The 17,173-nt window shown below is 40.0% G+C and overlaps 2 protein-coding genes across 13 annotated transcripts in view; one reads left to right on the top strand and one right to left on the bottom strand.

The window, feature by feature from the left end:
* The window catches only part of vav2 (vav 2 guanine nucleotide exchange factor), a 189,734-nt gene extending 174,303 nt beyond the window's left edge, over nt 1-15,431 (top strand). For 7 of the 12 annotated variants that reach the window (XM_007561610.2, XM_016676164.1, XM_016676165.1 and 4 more), the window contains 12 exons: nt 53-141; nt 2,040-2,053; nt 2,168-2,186; nt 3,055-3,182; nt 5,227-5,298; nt 6,340-6,401; nt 6,689-6,805; nt 7,262-7,349; nt 7,555-7,678; nt 9,682-9,768; nt 10,873-11,027; nt 13,611-15,431. In XM_007561610.2, the coding sequence (XP_007561672.1) occupies nt 53-141; nt 2,040-2,053; nt 2,168-2,186; nt 3,055-3,182; nt 5,227-5,298; nt 6,340-6,401; nt 6,689-6,805; nt 7,262-7,349; nt 7,555-7,678; nt 9,682-9,768; nt 10,873-11,027; nt 13,611-13,658 (1,003 nt within the window). In that variant the 3' untranslated portion in view covers nt 13,659-15,431. The remainder of the gene's footprint in view (nt 1-52; nt 142-2,039; nt 2,054-2,167; nt 2,187-3,054; nt 3,183-5,226; nt 5,299-6,339; nt 6,402-6,688; nt 6,806-7,261; nt 7,350-7,554; nt 7,679-9,681; nt 9,769-10,872; nt 11,028-13,610) is intronic. The other 5 variants (XM_016676162.1, XM_016676169.1, XM_016676163.1 and 2 more) reach the window with 2 other exon arrangements.
* Nucleotides 13,794-17,173, bottom strand: part of vsig8a (V-set and immunoglobulin domain containing 8a) — a gene marked incomplete at its 5' end in the record, with an annotated part of 19,503 nt that continues 16,123 nt past the window's right edge. Inside the window, 2 exons of the mRNA XM_016676159.1 lie at nt 13,794-14,581; nt 16,070-16,209. Coding sequence (XP_016531645.1) covers nt 14,574-14,581; nt 16,070-16,209 — 148 coding nt within the window. The remainder of the gene's footprint in view (nt 14,582-16,069; nt 16,210-17,173) is intronic.

Raw genomic sequence — 17,173 nt, 5'->3', positions numbered from 1 at the left:
TGTGTGGGTGTGTGTGTGTGTGTGGGTGTGTGTGTGTGTGTGTTTCCTCCAGGGGCATCTTCTATCAGGGCTACTACTGCTCTCGCTGTGGAACAGGAGCTCACAAAGAGTGTCTGGAAGTGATCACCATCTGTAAAATCAGTAGGTGTTTTCTTTCTTACAGCATCTGTTATTCACTTGAAGTTTATGGAGTTAAGAGGTGCTCTTTGGGAGCATTCTGACAAAAACCTGTGTGGCAAATAGTAATGCTAATGGTCTATACGATGACAGTCATCGGTCTAAATCACAGCTCCTTTCCCAATGGTTCTCACTCCTGGGAATATGTGTAAAAAGCCTGAATGTATCTTTTATTGCAGCGGTATCATCTTAGGACAGCACTTATAACGTTTTACAGGGTCGGAGTGTACAAGCACATGGATGTGTAACCATCACTCTTTGTGCTACTTTTACAAGTCCTGCTGGGTTTTCTGAAGGATTTAGATCTGGGGACAAATATGACCATCAGTCAGTGTTAGTTTTGTGTCTGGTGAAGCTTTTCTGTATTGATTTTGTTGTATGTTTTGGTTTATCATCCTGCTAAAGGATCAAAGGATGCTTTATGCTTTAACAAGACTTCTGGAATAAAAACACAGCCCACAGCACCACAGCTCCTCCACCATGCTTTCCACTGGGCATGAGAAGCTTTTCCACATATTCATCCTTTGTTTTACAAGTGTTTGATGCTGAAAAGTTCAGTCCTTATTTTATAAGACCAAAACAGATGATTGCAGTTAAAGTCCAAGGGGAGTTTAGCAAAATCCAATTGTTTGTTTATGATGCTAGACCAGAAAATCCTGTGTTTTCTTTAAATCATAGTAGCATCACTGTTGACACCATGCTAAAGTTCCCAGGGCTTTTGGAAGATAAAACAGCCCCACAGCATCACAGATCCTCCTCTTTACTTAAAAGTGGGAATTTGAGGTGTATTCAAAGTTTCCAGATTATTGTAGGGTATGTTTTCTTTTTATGAAAAGCTTAGTTTAATTTTATTTCATTTCATTTTGTGTTCAATTTAAGGTACAAATGTCCAGAATCAATAGATAATTAGCCTAAGCTAATTAGCATTGTCAGTCCACAGAGGTTTTTCTAAATAAAACCAAACAAATTATATATTTTTACAGTTTAATATCATTTAATGACATTTAATATCCTCATACAGTTTAACAGAAGCCACATACTTAGGATGGTGATGGTGAGAGAGCCTGTTAACCTCACTGAATAAATGCAGTAAACTAAAAGATAAATATACATTTTTACTAGTGTGACATTGTGTGGTTGTATTTGTGTCGAGGTTTTTTACACATGTTTACAAGAAGTAGCAAGAAGGTAAACATGGCATCCAGGAAACAGCAGGAGAAACCGGGAGGAAGGTGGGATTAATTCATTGTGTCGTTGAGTTTGGTGCCAAAGAGGGAAACGGCAACTGGGAGTCAGGATGAATCATGGGAAAGCCGTTTCAGACCCCACAGGGGGGTTCAGACTTGGTTTTGCCAGATTTATTTCCTCCAGTGAGATCCAGGGTTTTGGCATTGCTGCTCTGTAAAATTAATGATCAATTTTAACAGATTTTCTATCGGTATTGTTGGATCCTAAAACAGCAAATATCAGTTTTTTTTCTTTTTAAACACAAGCTTAAAAAATGTAATTTGTGTGTTGCAGCATATTTGCACACTATCATCCCGTTTCCAGATGGATTATTCTTAGCTATCCCTTCAGGGGGATTCACAACCCCAAATGTGTCCCACAGATTTCTTCGACTTTAGCTCAGATGAGCATTGAGGTGTTTATGTTATATTAAAGTGCATGTCAGTTTAGCAGAGGAAACCTGATGTAAGCATGGCAAAAAGAACCAAACAGAGCTGCTAGCACAAAATTAAATATTGTTTGCCACCTCCATGCTTCCTGATATAAAGTCACATATTTGTGAATCTGTATTTAACTAGAAAACACACTATATTGCTTATTAAATTATAAAATAACATTATTTTTTCTTGTTTCAGATCCTCACGATATGGTGAGTTTACTTGTTCTTCTAAACAGCAAAATTCTCCTCAGTTAAAGTTAAACATACAATATTTAATTTAAGCTATGATAAGTTTCTGATTTTGCATTTGTGTTTGTTTTGCAGGAGCCTGGAATGTCACCAGGTCAGTTTTCTCCTATCTTTCACCTGAGGCTTGATTTTTCTAACTGTCCTGCTTGGTGTCACAGCTCTCTGTCGCCATCTTCTGGATATTTCAGGTTAACCTCATGAGCTCTTCAGCGTGAGAGCCAATGGATCAAATATTATGAGTTTAATCAGAACTGGTCCAAAATTTTACAAGGCCTTAAAGAGAATTTAATTTGAGAGACCTAAAAAAGATTTCTTACACACAGATTTGATAAAAAAAAACTAACTTGTGGTTCAAAAAGGGCTCATAAATGTTCTACTTTAAGTCGTTATGCAGTCTATATCAGGGGTGTCAAAACCTAAAACATGGCCTACATTCTGGACAAAACACTATTGCATAACTATTTTTTTTCATAACAGTAAAATATCAGTGTTGTGATTTTTTTTTCTTCATTTAACCTGGATATAAATACTCCAGTGAGTATCATATCAAAAAGTAAAAATGTTATGTTTTCCTACAAAAACAAAAAAAAGTTGAGTGGAAGGAAAAAGTGTGGATTTGTACATGAGGAAAAGCAAGTATTTCAGTAGATTTGTTATATATAGTCATTTAATTTTGTTCACGTTAACTGTGACAGCTTAGGGCTAAAGTAATAGTAACTTCAATTCATGAATCCTCCAAATAAAAGATCAAAAAAGGGAACACACACCTTTTGACAGCTAGCCAAAATATTTATAAATAATAAGTTCTGCAACCAAATATCACTATACAGAATAAATTATGATTATAGTGTGTTTACTTTAGACAATTCATGCAGTATTTTGACTCATAAATGCCAATTTAACCCTTCCCTCAGTTTTTAATGGAACTGTTGCTTTCTGATTTTTCTCCAAATTGTTTCTAGGTCCAAAGATGGTGGCTGTGAGGAACTACCACGGCACACCGACGCCTCCAGGGAAGACGCCTCTCTGTTTCCAAACAGGAGACTTCATCGAGCTGCTAAAGGGGGATCCAGACACCCCGTGGTGGGAGGTACAGATGCCCCCACTCAGAGTCCAAAAACCAGAACATTTACTGACAAAACAAACCCAAATTACAAAATTAGGTACATCTGATAAATAGTTTATCAGTATAAATATATGTAGAGTTCTAACAGTTTTGCAGTCTGTAGCAAATATGTAGGAGAAAATAAAAATAAAAATCTTCAAAAAGGTTAAAAACAAACAAAAAATCCATAAATCAAATCAGACATTGAAAATAAAAAAAAAAATGATTGAAATTGAAGACTTTTTTAACACAAAAGTTTAATTTACAGTCCAAAAACTGATTTTTTATTTGTATTTTTTTATTTAGGCACAACCATTTCTGTTTCAGTGGCTTAGTAAACACCATCTCATATTTAGTAATCGCCCTTTATCTCATGTTTCTAAGACATCTTGGATCAGTAAACCAATTTAATTCTGGTCTTATCCAAGCAGAGACCTCCCCATCACATGCAGGTTTTAACTGTTTATTTTCCAGTGGTACTTTCTGCTTTAAATACACTGCAGGAGGTCGCAGATGGCTTAAACTCAGCTCAAGCTCAGTTGTTGCAGATAAGCTGCCATTTTATGATTTAGCCACTAGAGGCACCGACTGGCATCTCTTATTGCTTAAGATGTGAATTAATGACACTAATTAGTCATTAATTAGACTAATTAAAGAATACATGCCTGTATTCTTTCACATACAGGCATGTTTTAACACAAAGACATCGGTCATGATGTTCAAAACAAACATCAATGCGGATTTGTTTTGCATACACTTTGAGTTGACTGAGCATTTCTGTATGTTAAAGCTTTCTGTGGTGAAGTAATCGGTGCACCGTCTGAAATCTAAAGCTTGGCCAGAACTGGGTCATCAACAGGACAACAGACACAAACACAGCAGCAAATGTGCAGCTGGAAAACAATAATCAAAGTCCAGACTTCAATCTGATCATCATATCCTAGTGGGACGTGAAGCAAGAAACGACAGAAAACACCGAAACTTATTGATGCTAAAGCAGTTCTACCAGCTTTTCAGTCTTTTTCCCGCCTTTTACTAAAAGAACACAGTTGATGGTGTATTGAAAACAGACAGAGCTTTACTGCCAAAGCTGATTAACACATTTAGTTAATTGCTAGGCCTTGATATTTCTGTGAGGAGTCAGCTGAGACTTGTGGAAGTCATTAGTTTCAGGATGGCTGGAAAGCCTTCTAGAAACTGTTATTTTTACACTTCTGTCAATAATACTAGAAACATTAACACATAAACCTGCAATTTACTTTATGTTCCTTCTTTTTTATTTGTGTTTTACATTTGAAAATAGAAGGAGCGGCTCTGCTGATTGCATTGTCTTATTAAAACCTGAAGAAGGGATTTCTCTATTATAAATAATTCTTTTACATGATGGTTGATGTCGCTGCAGGGTCTCTCATTGTCTCGGCGGCATAATCGATTTTTATCCACTAATGTCGGGCTCTGCTTTTCCAAGAGCGACTCGGGGCGACTTTGTGATGCCGTGAATTTATCTTGGCTATTAAAGTTGGTTATTTCTCTACAGAACGCTGGTTTTAATCTCTCTGCGCGAAGTCGGAGGGCTGCTGCGGCTCCCGATCGATCGCTGCAGGGAGGAAACGGTGAAGGCACTCCAGCTTCTGTCTGACGCTGATGAGCAATCTTGATGGATTCGTTGCCTTTTTAGTGAGACCTGTCAGAATCCAATCTGATGTGGTGGATGTAGCATCTCTCAAACTGGTTTACTGGCTTAGTTTTAGCTCATTGTATCAGGAGAGCAAAAGCTTTTGCTTTATTTAAACCTGTTGCCTGCATTAACTTATGATGTCGCCACTAGGGGGCAGCAAAGATTCACATCTTATGGACACACTAGTGCAGCTGGAGGAGTTTTATAAACTCATTATATAATTCAAGATATTTAACCCCTTGTTCTTAAAACCGGTTGGCTTTCTTCCATAAAATCTTTAAAAAAAAAAAAAAAAGATGCAATTTTTCATTATGTTATCATATTTTTTGACATTTTATTTCTGTCTTGCAGGGGAAGCTGATACAAACACAAAAGAGTGGCTTCTTTCCCAGTTCATGTGTAAAACCTTACTTAGACCCGAAGGTAGGTTTTTACTCTAAAGCGACCGTTTTACTGCCTGTCCAACATAAATTGGAAGCGTATTCAGCAGAAATTCAGGATCATTTCTTCAGGCATAATATCCAGAAAATGCAGCACAAAAAGCTTTTCCATTTTATAACCTTACAGCCACCAATTTAAAGGTATTTTATGAGATATCGACTTATTAACACAAAGTTAAGGCATCATTTTTAAATGGAAAGAAAATATTTAACAAAAGAAACATTGCATTTGTACTGTTTTAATCTAATAACCCCAACTAAAATTGTCTGCATAGAATTGCTTTATTATACAAATGCTTATCCTTAACACACCATCCCTATGTTGATGCTCGGTGGTGGCAGCATTATGTTTTGGAAACGCTATAGAGATATGACTAAATACTGGGCAATCCTGGGAAAAGAAAACCTTAAAAGCAACAAAAACAACTTGAAATTCAGCAGAACAACCAAAACATGAACCCAAAGCGAGCAGAGAGGTTTATGTTGAAATGAGAATTTCTTCTAAACATTAATGATAGAAGGAAGTTGAAAATAAAGCGCAGCCAAAACTTTTCACATTTTATTCATGTTGTTGCCATTAGAGAATAAACTGAAGTCTGTGCAGTGCAAACAAACACCTTTAGGTGTTGTTGGTCGTTTCTCTGAATTATGAACTTTATTTAAACTCATGAACATAAACATTTTAGCCATTCCCATACAGCCTCCTGTGCAGGTCGGGCTTTTAGCCCTCGCCGTTGCTTCCTGCTGTAGGGTGGCATCTCGCCGTCATCCACATTCAGAATATTCCTATGAGATGCAAATCCTCCAGTTAAGCTCGACTCGAAAGTGAAAGCCTCCCATGTGCTGAGCTGTTCCGATGTGGGCCGGCTCTGCATGGAGGGCTTCCACTAATGAATCATATCTAATCTCAGCAGGAGGAAACTGAGGAAAACTTGGAAACATTTTGCAGTTTGTTTAAATCTAACGTCGTCTGGTTGTTTGTTTCTCTGCATAATGCATTCCTTCCTTCGTTTGTTTGTCACAGCCTTTCCAGTCATTATCCAGCCGGCAGTCATCAAGAGAAGCAGACTACTATGGATATCCTTGGTATGTAACTCTTAACATCTCAGCGTTTTAGATTTAAAGGGCCGGGACACTAATTTTTATCATGCAGAGCTGCCATTAACCACTCTGACTCCCTATCAAACTATCAATCTGTTGATTTATCCTCTGGTTTTTCAGGTTCCATTGTTAGATCCTGACCTCTGTAAAATTATGTACAATAAAATTTTATGTTCATAAAAAGAGAGAGAGAATTCTAGGAATTTGATTCTGGGAAAAAATAATAATAATTAGAGCATGTCATCAATTCCCTCCTTCTTCTTCTTCTTTAGGTTTGCGGGGAACATGGAGCGCCAGCAGGCGGACAACCTCCTGAAGTCCCACTGCAGCGGGACGTACCTGATCAGGGAGCGGACGGCCGAGGCTGAGCGCTTCGCCATCAGCATCAAGTGAGCATTTCACAGAGAGCTGGAGGAGAAGCTGGTCCGGCTCTTATTTATATCCCAGGGAAGACAGAAAGTGTCTCAGGAAACCCCGGCCAGCTTGTGCAGAGCCTGTTTCTGGCTCCAACTAATTTCCATAATTGCTTTTTTGGTTTATTTTCTCTCTCCTTGGAGACGGTGCTCCACGCAGATATTGTTGTTTGAGCTCTTGCTGGAGCTGTCACATAGTGATGAATTAGGGTTGTATTCGCAAATTTGCTTCCAAGCCTTTAACACAGGTGCAAAAGGACTGCGGGGACGAGCCTCTCATGTATTTGCATAAGTGAACAAATCTTTACCCTTTAGAAAACGACTTCAGTTGCGCTGTGTTCATAAAAGTATTACGCCGGAATAAAACTTTGACATTACGAATCAGGAGGTTTTCAGATTGATTACATCAGAGTCTCCTCCTCCTCTGTGCAGATTCAACGATGAAGTGAAACACATCAAGGTTATCGAGAAAGACAACTGGATCCACATCACTGAAGCAAAGAAGTTTGAGAGTCTTCTGGTAAGGAAGGAGCTACTTTTCATGTTTCTGTTCAGATACAGTCATTTAAAAACCATAAATTTCAATTTCTGGATATGTAGAATAACACTTTAGGAATCCCAGACCAAACTGCCACAACTCCAGTTCATGCCTTGAACTTTTACGTTGAGTTTCCTCATGGAGTGCGAATACTTTTGCTCACGTTGTGTGTGTTGCCATGCAACAGGAGCTGGTGGAGTACTATCAGTCGCATTCACTGAAGGAAAGCTTCAAGCTGCTAGACACCACGCTGAGGCATCCCTACAAGTCCAGAGAACGCTCGCTAACTCGGGCTAGCACACGCTCACCAGGTAAAGTTCCCCTCAGCAGCGCTTCCAGACTTCCTGCTAGCAAACATGAGGTCGATTCCAACACAACCCGAAACCTGCTAACTCCATCTGAGAGCATGTTGCTTGATTTCCTCCTGCTTTGTTTCGCTTCCTGATTCTGTGCTGGATTAGAGACTTGTGAGTAATTAGGGTGAGAACATAACAAATAATAACTGAAGTTGGTTTAATCAGCGTGTTTTGCTCTCATAATTAGATTGCAGCTTAATGACGACGATAAAACGACAATGTCCAGTGGTTCACTGTCAGGGATTCGTTGTTAAAACCCCTTTTTTTTTGCTTCACTTGTGATGAACCGGCTGGTCATAGTTGGTCACAAACATCACCAGGACGTTTAGGCAGCGTGGAAGAAAAGATCTTCCCTTTGGGAAAAAATGAAGAGTTCATACTTTTTATTTTGTGACTGTTGGATGTACCAGATCCAGATCAGTTCATTCAAACGTGAGAGCGTCCACAGTATAGAGCTCTCCCAACACTTACTGGTACCGATGGTGAACATGTTTTTGTTGAACGTTGTTGTGTCTGTGGTGGTATTCACTGGGGCTGGACCGCATTAAAAGCACATAGAGCTGCATATTTTATAGTTCAAACAACAAATATACCTCAATATGCTTTAAACAAACGTCTCGGATCCCAAAGAGGCATTTTCTTTAGAATATTTAAACATGCGGGATGAAAAATCTGTGAATCGGAATCATGCCCCACAGAAAAATGTGAACTTTTCTGTGGCGTGAGATTGATGTTGTCCTCTTCCACCACCAGGACAGCACTTGATTTCCCCCTGTGACGTTTCACCAGGTTGGAACAAACAAAGCAGCCATTCCTTTCTGCACATCTCTGCATTGTTCAGAATCCTGGCTCCTTGCTTTGAGCCTTCTTCTGTGATGCCACTGTGATGTGGAGCTCTGCAAGTTCATCTCTGCGCCCAGAGATGAACTTGCTTTTCCCCACATGGCCGCCTGGCTTTATGACTGATGATGGCTTTGGTAATGAGCCTTTAGGGGAGCGAAATATGCAGCGGATGCTGCGTATTTGTGGTAACTTTGGGTAAAACAACAGACAGACTAAACTCACTCCCACTCACTTTGGCTTTCCTGGTGTTCGGCTCCTGCCAATTTCAAAGCTTCTCTTGACTCATACAAAGAGTAATTGAGGCAGGCCGGTGGGGAACAGAGAAGAATAGGAAGATGACACAGTTAAATGCAGGAGTGCGGGATAGAAAATGGAAAGGGAGCTAACCCAGAGGTTTGTGGAGCCACAGAACTGGCTGCCGTCTCTGAGCATCAGACTGTATGAATACTGGCTCTGTCGCTGCGCTGGCGTCTGTCCTGCTCTGCCTTTGTTCTCTCCCCTCACCCTGAAGAGTGACCCTGCTTCCCTTCTGTCTCAGCTAAATTTAGAAGCTCTCCTAACCTCCACTCTGCAAAGTGTGCTGATTTTTAAGATGCAGCTGTGTCCTCTCACCGTTTAGACGTGAAAATGGCTGAGACTAAAAAAGAAACTAGTAATAAGAGACTTTATTTCAGCCTTTTCATTCAGCTCCACTATGCCGCTAAACAACTGTGGGAAGCTCAGACGATGATGTGACTTTGACAGCTTCCTTGGGTGTAAATTCCAGATGGCAGAAGGTGGCACACTCAAAAACTCAACAGGAATTACCAGCCGTCCACCATAATTACTTAAATAATTAGTTTAATGGTCAAACATGTTAACTCTGAATAACAGTCCCATGTTTACCTTCACCGTGGGACAAAAAAACAAACTGTATTCTATTTACTTACCTATGAATGAGCCACAGATGAACTCTGTAAATATGCAAATTTGCTCGTGGAATTGTGAAATTTATCTTCTCTTCCTGCGTTTCCTGCTTTAGCTCAGCATGCCTGCATCTCAAAACGTCTTCCAGCTTCATTTCTTCTCTTGTTTTCTTCTCTCCCTCTTTCTCTCTCTCCGTTTCCTCCTATCAGCAGCAACCTGCGCCTCCTACAATTTCTCCTTCCTCAGTCCACAAGGCCTGAACTTCTCCTCTCAGAGCTCCGCTCCCTTCTGGTCAGGTACTCCTTTGTGCTCCCGCTGACTTCTCGCTCTTGTTAACCTCAAATTACCTACTCAGCATATCTGCTCTCATGCTCATTACTTCTTCTCAGAGGCACTTTTCATTGGCAACACTGCAATGTTTGCAAGAATTACATTTTATTCATTAAATGAAAGAAAAAATGTTTTTCTGTTTTATTTCCATGCTTGTTTGTCATTTTGTACAACAGGTTTCATATGTAATCGTTACAAATAGTAATTTTCATTACATAACAGCGGGAAAAGCAAGTACTTTTCAGGTTTTTTCACTTACAATGAATAGCGAGGTCTGTTAAAGACCAAATCAATCACAGACTTGTTAGTCCATCTTTAGGAACCTCTCCTAACAGTTAGGTGAGAAAGCAACAATTGTTGACACAATTATTTGAAAATGAGAGAAACTCAAGGTGACTTTCAATCTCCCTCGGACTGAAGCTTCTTGCAAGATCTCGTTTCGTGGAGGATCAAAAAGTATGGATCAGAAAACAGAGATCAGCTACAATGACCTTGGACCACAGTCTCAAAGGTTGCTATTAGTAACACACTACACCACCATGGATTAGCATCCTGCAGCACATAGCATTTATCCAGAACCATCAGATGTTTGCTAACGACTGATATGCCAAAGGAGGCATGGGAGAAAGTCATGTGGTCGGATGAGACTGGAAACTTTTTTGGTACTCACTCCATCCAAGAAAGATGAGTACAATCCCAGGAACATCGTCCTAAATATCCAGCTGTGGGGCGGAAATGGCTTGATTTGGGGAACCAAGACTGCACCATTGTGTAGAGGATGGATGGAGCCATGTGTTGAGAGATTTTAGGCAACAGTCTCCTTTCACTAATCAGTTTGGGTCTTCAATGGTTCATTGGGTCTTCAGTAGACCATTGACAGTTGTCCTGGTCTGAGTCTGTCTCTCACAGCTGAGGTGTACCTACAAAACAGAACTTTAATACTAGCTTCCTAGAGTAGAGGATGTCAAAATCTGAAATTTGTGTGGAACAGGATGACATTTTGACAAATGAGACGTGTTGGATCCCCGTTTATGCATGTTATCAATGCCCCCACTGTTTCCATTTCCCAGTGTTTACTCCTCGGGTGGTGAGCACGGCAGTGGCCAGATATAACTTTGCAGCACGCGACATGAGGGAGCTGTCCTTGCGGGAAGGAGACATCGTCAAAATATACAGCAAAATTGGCGGAGACCAGGGCTGGTGGAAAGGAGAGGCTAACGGACGGGTAAGTGCTACGATAAAAGTCTGAAACAGCCGAGATTAAATTTAATGATTGAACCACTGAAGACCCTAAAGCAGGTGGCTGGCAGAACCTTTCTGTGAAATGTGGATAGCATGTCAGTACTCTGTTTTGGAAATTTGTCCCCATTAAGCTGCACATTTGACCGTCCTAATGCGCTCCTGTAGTGACAGAAGGAGGCCATGCTCTAAGCTCCCGCAGTCACAAAGCCATAATTTTCTGTTTCAACTTCTTGAAATGGTCTGATTTAGATTTTTTTTCCATGCTGTTACCACTTCTGCTCCTAACTTTATTTGAAACTTTAATAGAAAAGAAAAACTCCATGTTACTTAATGAACAGCCAGAGTAAACCCTGTAGCTGCAGCCGCTTCGAACCTGATTCTCTTTGCTCAAACATCTGAGCTGCAAGATTCTGTTGTGAGAAGTTTTACCATTTCAGCATGGGCTTCGTTTGCTTCTCATCTCACATTCAGTTGCTATGCCAACAGGGCTTCAGCCAAATAATTGACATATATGCTGTCGGCATTTAACTACAACCACCTGCAGAAAGCAACTCATCCATTCCCTCAAGTTATCCATACCTCGTCCCTTGAAAGTTAGGAAAGGAGTTATTATCTTTGGACTTATAGAGGAATGATGAAGAGTCAGCATGCAGCTTTAGTTATTAGAGTTAGGAACTAGTAATCAGGCCCAAAATCTGGGTGAAGATGGACCTGAACCTTTAGAAACACATAAAGATTACTACAAAGTCAGCCTTCCATCACCTGAAGAACATTTCTTAATTAAAAGACGAATGTCCCAGAAAGATCTGAAGGAACTCATTCATACATTTATCTTTAGTCTGCCTCAAAAATCAGAACGCTGCAGCTCGAGTTCTCACTAAAACTAGGAAAATAGAGCACAGCACCCCAGTTCTAAAGTCCTTAATGTCATGCACTAAGACATTAAAAAACACCCCACACTCTCATCCTCCTACCACTTCCTGTTGTATTCTTTGTCAATTCCACCAGTATTGACATCTGGATGCTGATCACAACTCGAGTGATGCAAACGCAGCTTGTGGTTTCCTGTACCTCAAAGAATAGACTTTTTGTTTTGCCTTTAGTGCTGACAGTTTATAAAATACTGATGTAGTTTGTTGAGCAACAAAATACATTAAAGACCTGTTGCCATTGTACCAACCTTCAGACGCCTCAGATCTTTTCGTTCCAGTTTACTCTGCATCGCCAAAAATCAGAACCAAACATGGAGACGACCTCTAATTTGACCTTAGATATCAAAGGGACAAAAGATATTCCCCTGTGTGGAGGAAAGGGGATCGTCTTGTCCTTCAAGTCTTTGGGGACACACGTCTCTGAGGACAGTCAGTCTGTCTGTCACGCTGCTCAAAGCCTTCTCTCCCTGCGCCACTGAAAACCTTTGTGCAAACAGTATCACAGCGTAGCTTTCGAGTCTAATAGGAAAATCCTCAGGAGAGCCATGAATACATCCTGAGAAAATCATCGCTCTCTTATCCCAGACTAGATGACATTTTCAGAATACGCCACAAGCAGCAGACTCAGAGCTGAAACTTGTCATCAGCTCTTCTGCCATCTGGCAGGTGCTGCAGGGTCTTCACAGCCCACACCTCAGAGCTGAAAAACTGCTTCGTTTTTGTTTTTTTTCCCCCTGACACTGAACTCAACTTATAATCACTTCCCACTTCTTCTGTCACCACCTTCATCATCATCATGCTCTCAGTATCGGGCTGTTAGCTGCCTATTTTTACACCTGCACTACCTGTGGAACATTTAATTCTTCTTATATGTGCAGGACACACGTTACATTTTATCTTTACAAAAAAAAATATTGCTCTCTAGTTTGATGTCTTTGTTAATTTTTAATGCTTTTTTAAACAATAACTCTTTTTGGTTCTTCACACCAAATGCATTTTACACATCTAGCTCGAGGCGATTTGATGCGCTTGGAGCGTTTGAGCTCAAAGTCTGGTTTCTCTTCTAGAAAACTTAAAATAGATAGTAGTTCTGTTTTAAGCAGGATGTTGATTCAAAAATATCTGTTCACACAGCAGGCAAACGAGACCCAAATTCAGGTTTTTTTTGAGGATGTGTGATCCACATCTGAATTTTTCCTGGCAGTCTGAACGACTCAAATCCGATGTTTTCGTCCTCTGGAAATCTGAGTTGTGCACGTCGAACTAAACCGGATGCGGTCGTGTCGCATTTCATCTGACTTCTATGTCACAATTATGAACCAGAAGAAGCAAAACGACGTAAATGTGGACATAAATAATGAAAAATATGAAATAATTCTGTCAGTGAAGCACATCACTATCACAAAAATGGCAACTTTGTCAATCCCGATTATCTGTAAGTATGAAAATGAAACTGACTCTGAGAGCTGATTTCCAGCTGGATGTTTAGTGTTTACCCACAGATGGGTGCTTGTACAGAAAGTACATCCTGGTGTCTAACTAAGCGTCACTCATTGTTAGCAAAATGTTTATCTTTCTGCAGGCGAGGAATAAATGAACTCAATTAACACGGCTGCTCTGTGTCCCGTTTGCAGATCGGATGGTTTCCCTCCACCTACGTGGATGAAGAGGGAGTGCAGTAAAGCTCCACTCGCTCGCCGGCGAAGCCAGTTTCCTTTTGAATCGGGAACCAAGTTCTATCTGCTGTCCTCAGAGGAAATGACTCACTCTCTCCAGGAAAAAAAAAGAGCAACATGCCTTTTGCTGGAAACTTTTTCTGCAAGAATTTTTACTCGGTTTCTTAATTTCCCCCCTCCCATCCCTCTATTATGCATCAGCTTTTGTTTTTTTTTTTTTTGCAAGGTGTCCTGTTTAAGTTCTATACATGGAAGGAAAAAAGCTGCGTTGCTGTGTGTCCGCCTCCGTGTGCTCAGCAGAGAATTTACTATAACGAGGACGCAGCAGGAACTTGTTGTCGATAGCTTTATTTTGCAAAAAGAAAAACGCTCCCCTTTGTTGCAGGTCTGTGCCAGGTGAATTAATTGTACAGTATAGATAATTTATTGAATAGAGATTATTATCAGTACTAATGATTATTGTGGGGAGTCGGATCAGACGAACTAAAATAAGGAGAGAGAGAAAAAAAGCGAAGCGGTGTTTTCACGTCGAGAGATTTTTTTGCCTTAGTTGTCATGGTGATGCCTTGTGGGCTGACACCAGTGGATGGAATCGACTTTGTGGACTGGTTTTTACTTCTCCGTGTATGCATGTGCCCACATACACACACCCACACACACACTCATGTACACACACATTAAATAGAAATGTACAGTACGGTGCCTTGAGAAAAAAAAACAACAAAAAAAAAACGGTGGCGCATCAGTCGGTGAAGTGAAGAGGCTCCCGGTTCGTCCACAAGCACAGGACTTTACTGACGGGGCTGCGCGGCGCAGATCCAACTTTAGACATCAACTCCAGACTGGATGGACTCACACAAAGCAGCTTGTTTGGTGGGGGGGTTTAGCCCATCACACGCACAGCTCACATCTGTGGAGGTGTCACAGTCCTGTGGGATGCAAAAAGGGAAAGACGTTCAAACCTAATGTCACGCTTTCTAAACCTGTACGCATCGTTCCTTCGTCGTTTCCTGCACAGAATCACAAGTTGTTTTTGAACTCCAGAGGCGAAGCAGCAGCCAAATCCAGCCGTGCTTTGAGTTTTCTACCTTGCCTTAATTGTTTTTTTGTTTGTTTTTTTTAATTATTTGTTTCACACGGTTCATTAACCTCACTCTGATCAACATGTTTATGTGGCGAATTCATTTTCAGGGCTCTCCATTTCCCCTGAAAGCAAAAACTGGGACAGTTGATGTGCTTCATGTTTTGTTTTGGTCCCAGTCGATTCCTGGTGCTAAAATCATGTCACAATCAATTAGTGTTGCTTTTCTCTGCATTTTTTTATTGCACCTTTATTTGAATCAATTCTTTAGAGTTTCCATAATTATTTTTTGCCGACCTCTACAGTGAAAGCCATACTTTTTGCAGCAAAAATCTATAGAAACGCCTGTTTCTACGATTTCTGAGGATGGAAATGCAAACAGGAAGCACACCAGCTCCGAGCGGATCGGACTCCTCTGGAAACGTTCGAGTGTTGGTTCAAAAACACAAACAGGGCTGCTGTGTTTGGAGAAAACCAGGGAGAGTTGGTGGAGGCGGCTGATCGTCAGGGCTGTAGTCGTTTTGTTTTGTTTTTTGTTTTGTTTTTTTACAAGGTGGAGAAAAACCCATTGCATGTGACTGTTGATATGTCGACTCCTGTCAGTTCATCCCAGAAAAATGAAACACCTGATCGTGTTTTTTTGAAATGGTTGAGTATTTCCAAATGAGGTCTATTATGAAATAAATATCTCTTTTGATTTAAAGCGTGAATACTTTTTTTCCCCCTCACGAGAAATACTTCAGCAATTCAATTAAGACATTTACGTTCATTTCGTTTATATGGATGCGTTGCACACATACTTATATATTAAATTCAAAAGATTTGATTTCTCTGGCTATATTTTCTCTTATTGCTAATGTACCATTTTCCAACTATTTTTTTCTTCCACTAAACTTTCCTCTCATATTTTGATGCTTATCAGCTTGTAAATTTCCATTCTTGTGAAGAGTATCAACTGTGAACCCCACATATGATGCTGCAGGCCTCAACATTCTTGTACTTTTTAACATTTTTCCTACATAATATTCAAATTTTCTAAGAAACTGGATTTGGGTTTTTCTATTGAGTCATAGCTATCGAAATTACAAGAAATAAATGCTTGAGATAAATTGTATATATATGTATATATATATATATATATATATATATATATATATATATATATATATGCTTTACACTTTTTAAAGTGTCAAAATTGTGTTTATTACTATTTTTAAAATTCTGATACACTGAACATTTTGCCCTGCATGTACATTTAACTTCCCTCTATATTCTTTTCCTGTCCAAACGGCCCTGCAGTGTCCAGGTTAAAGTCCTCCAGCGTCACGCTGCGTACCGCTGCATGTTTGTCCTTGCTTGTAGTTGGAGGGATTGTGTGTGAAATAGGTGACATCGTTCTGATCCGCCCAGCTGTAAGCGGTTTGCGGACCGGTGTGCCGGCTCACCGGGCGGCTGTCGGGTGGCCCCACGTCCTCCCTGTTAAACGTCATAAAAGAAGAAGAAGAGGAGAAAGAAGTGAGCTTGAAGTATTTTGAGGAGACAGAAACAAAAGAAAGCTGCTGCTTCCAACTGAACGTCCTTAAATGTCTTAAAACAAAAGACCTTTAAATCTCACAACACAGGCACCAAACCCACTCGTTTGAGAATCATTTCATGCTTTTTCCTTTAGAGATGCTGAGATGATCATCGATTTACCTCTCTTGCTGACTCTTTAAGGTCCAGCTTTTTCTCATGAAGATTACTGACTCGACACCGAAGGGGCAGTAACTTTACCCTTGTCCTTTGCTACCGTTAAAATCTCGGTTTTAGCATTCTGAGCTTCATCTCGTTTAAGGATAAAGACATTCAGAACAAAACTTTGGATCCAACGGTTCTGTGCTTTTATGTGTTTCTTTGAAGCCACTGATGGAGCTGCTGCTGCTTATTTTTTGTACTTTTTTATTTCCCATAGAAAGTACACCCTGCTCAGTATATTTGTGTTTAGCTGTGTCTCCTAGAATTCAGTTACTGTCTATTTTATTTTTGTTTCTTTCAAAAGAAAGTAGTTGTGACCCCATAACTCCTTGGACAAAGTTATTGTTTGGAACCGTTGTTTAGTTTTATTTATTTTTTTCAAATTTTATTACTTATTTATTACTTTGTTCTTAACTGGACCTGATTGATTGATTGAGCAGAACTAAATTTGCTCCAAATCGGATTCTTCGTAACTATGTAACAATTGGAGCTTTTTGCCAACAGGTCTTGCTTCATGTGAGATAGTTGGTAACACTTTATTTGAAGGGGTGTGAATAAGACTGTCATGACACTGTCATAAACATGACATAACACCTGTCATAAACATGACATAACACCTGTCATAAACATGACGTAACATCTGTCATAAACATGACATAACACCTGTCATAAACATGACGTAACACCTGTCATAAACATGACGTAA

This window comes from Poecilia formosa, unplaced genomic scaffold (genome assembly GCF_000485575.1).
Source record: "Poecilia formosa unplaced genomic scaffold, Poecilia_formosa-5.1.2 Scaffold129, whole genome shotgun sequence".
Taxonomy (NCBI): Eukaryota; Metazoa; Chordata; class Actinopteri; order Cyprinodontiformes; family Poeciliidae; genus Poecilia; species Poecilia formosa.
The sequence above is the reverse complement of the archived record's forward strand: the minus strand, read 5'-3'. Positions and strand labels throughout refer to the sequence as shown.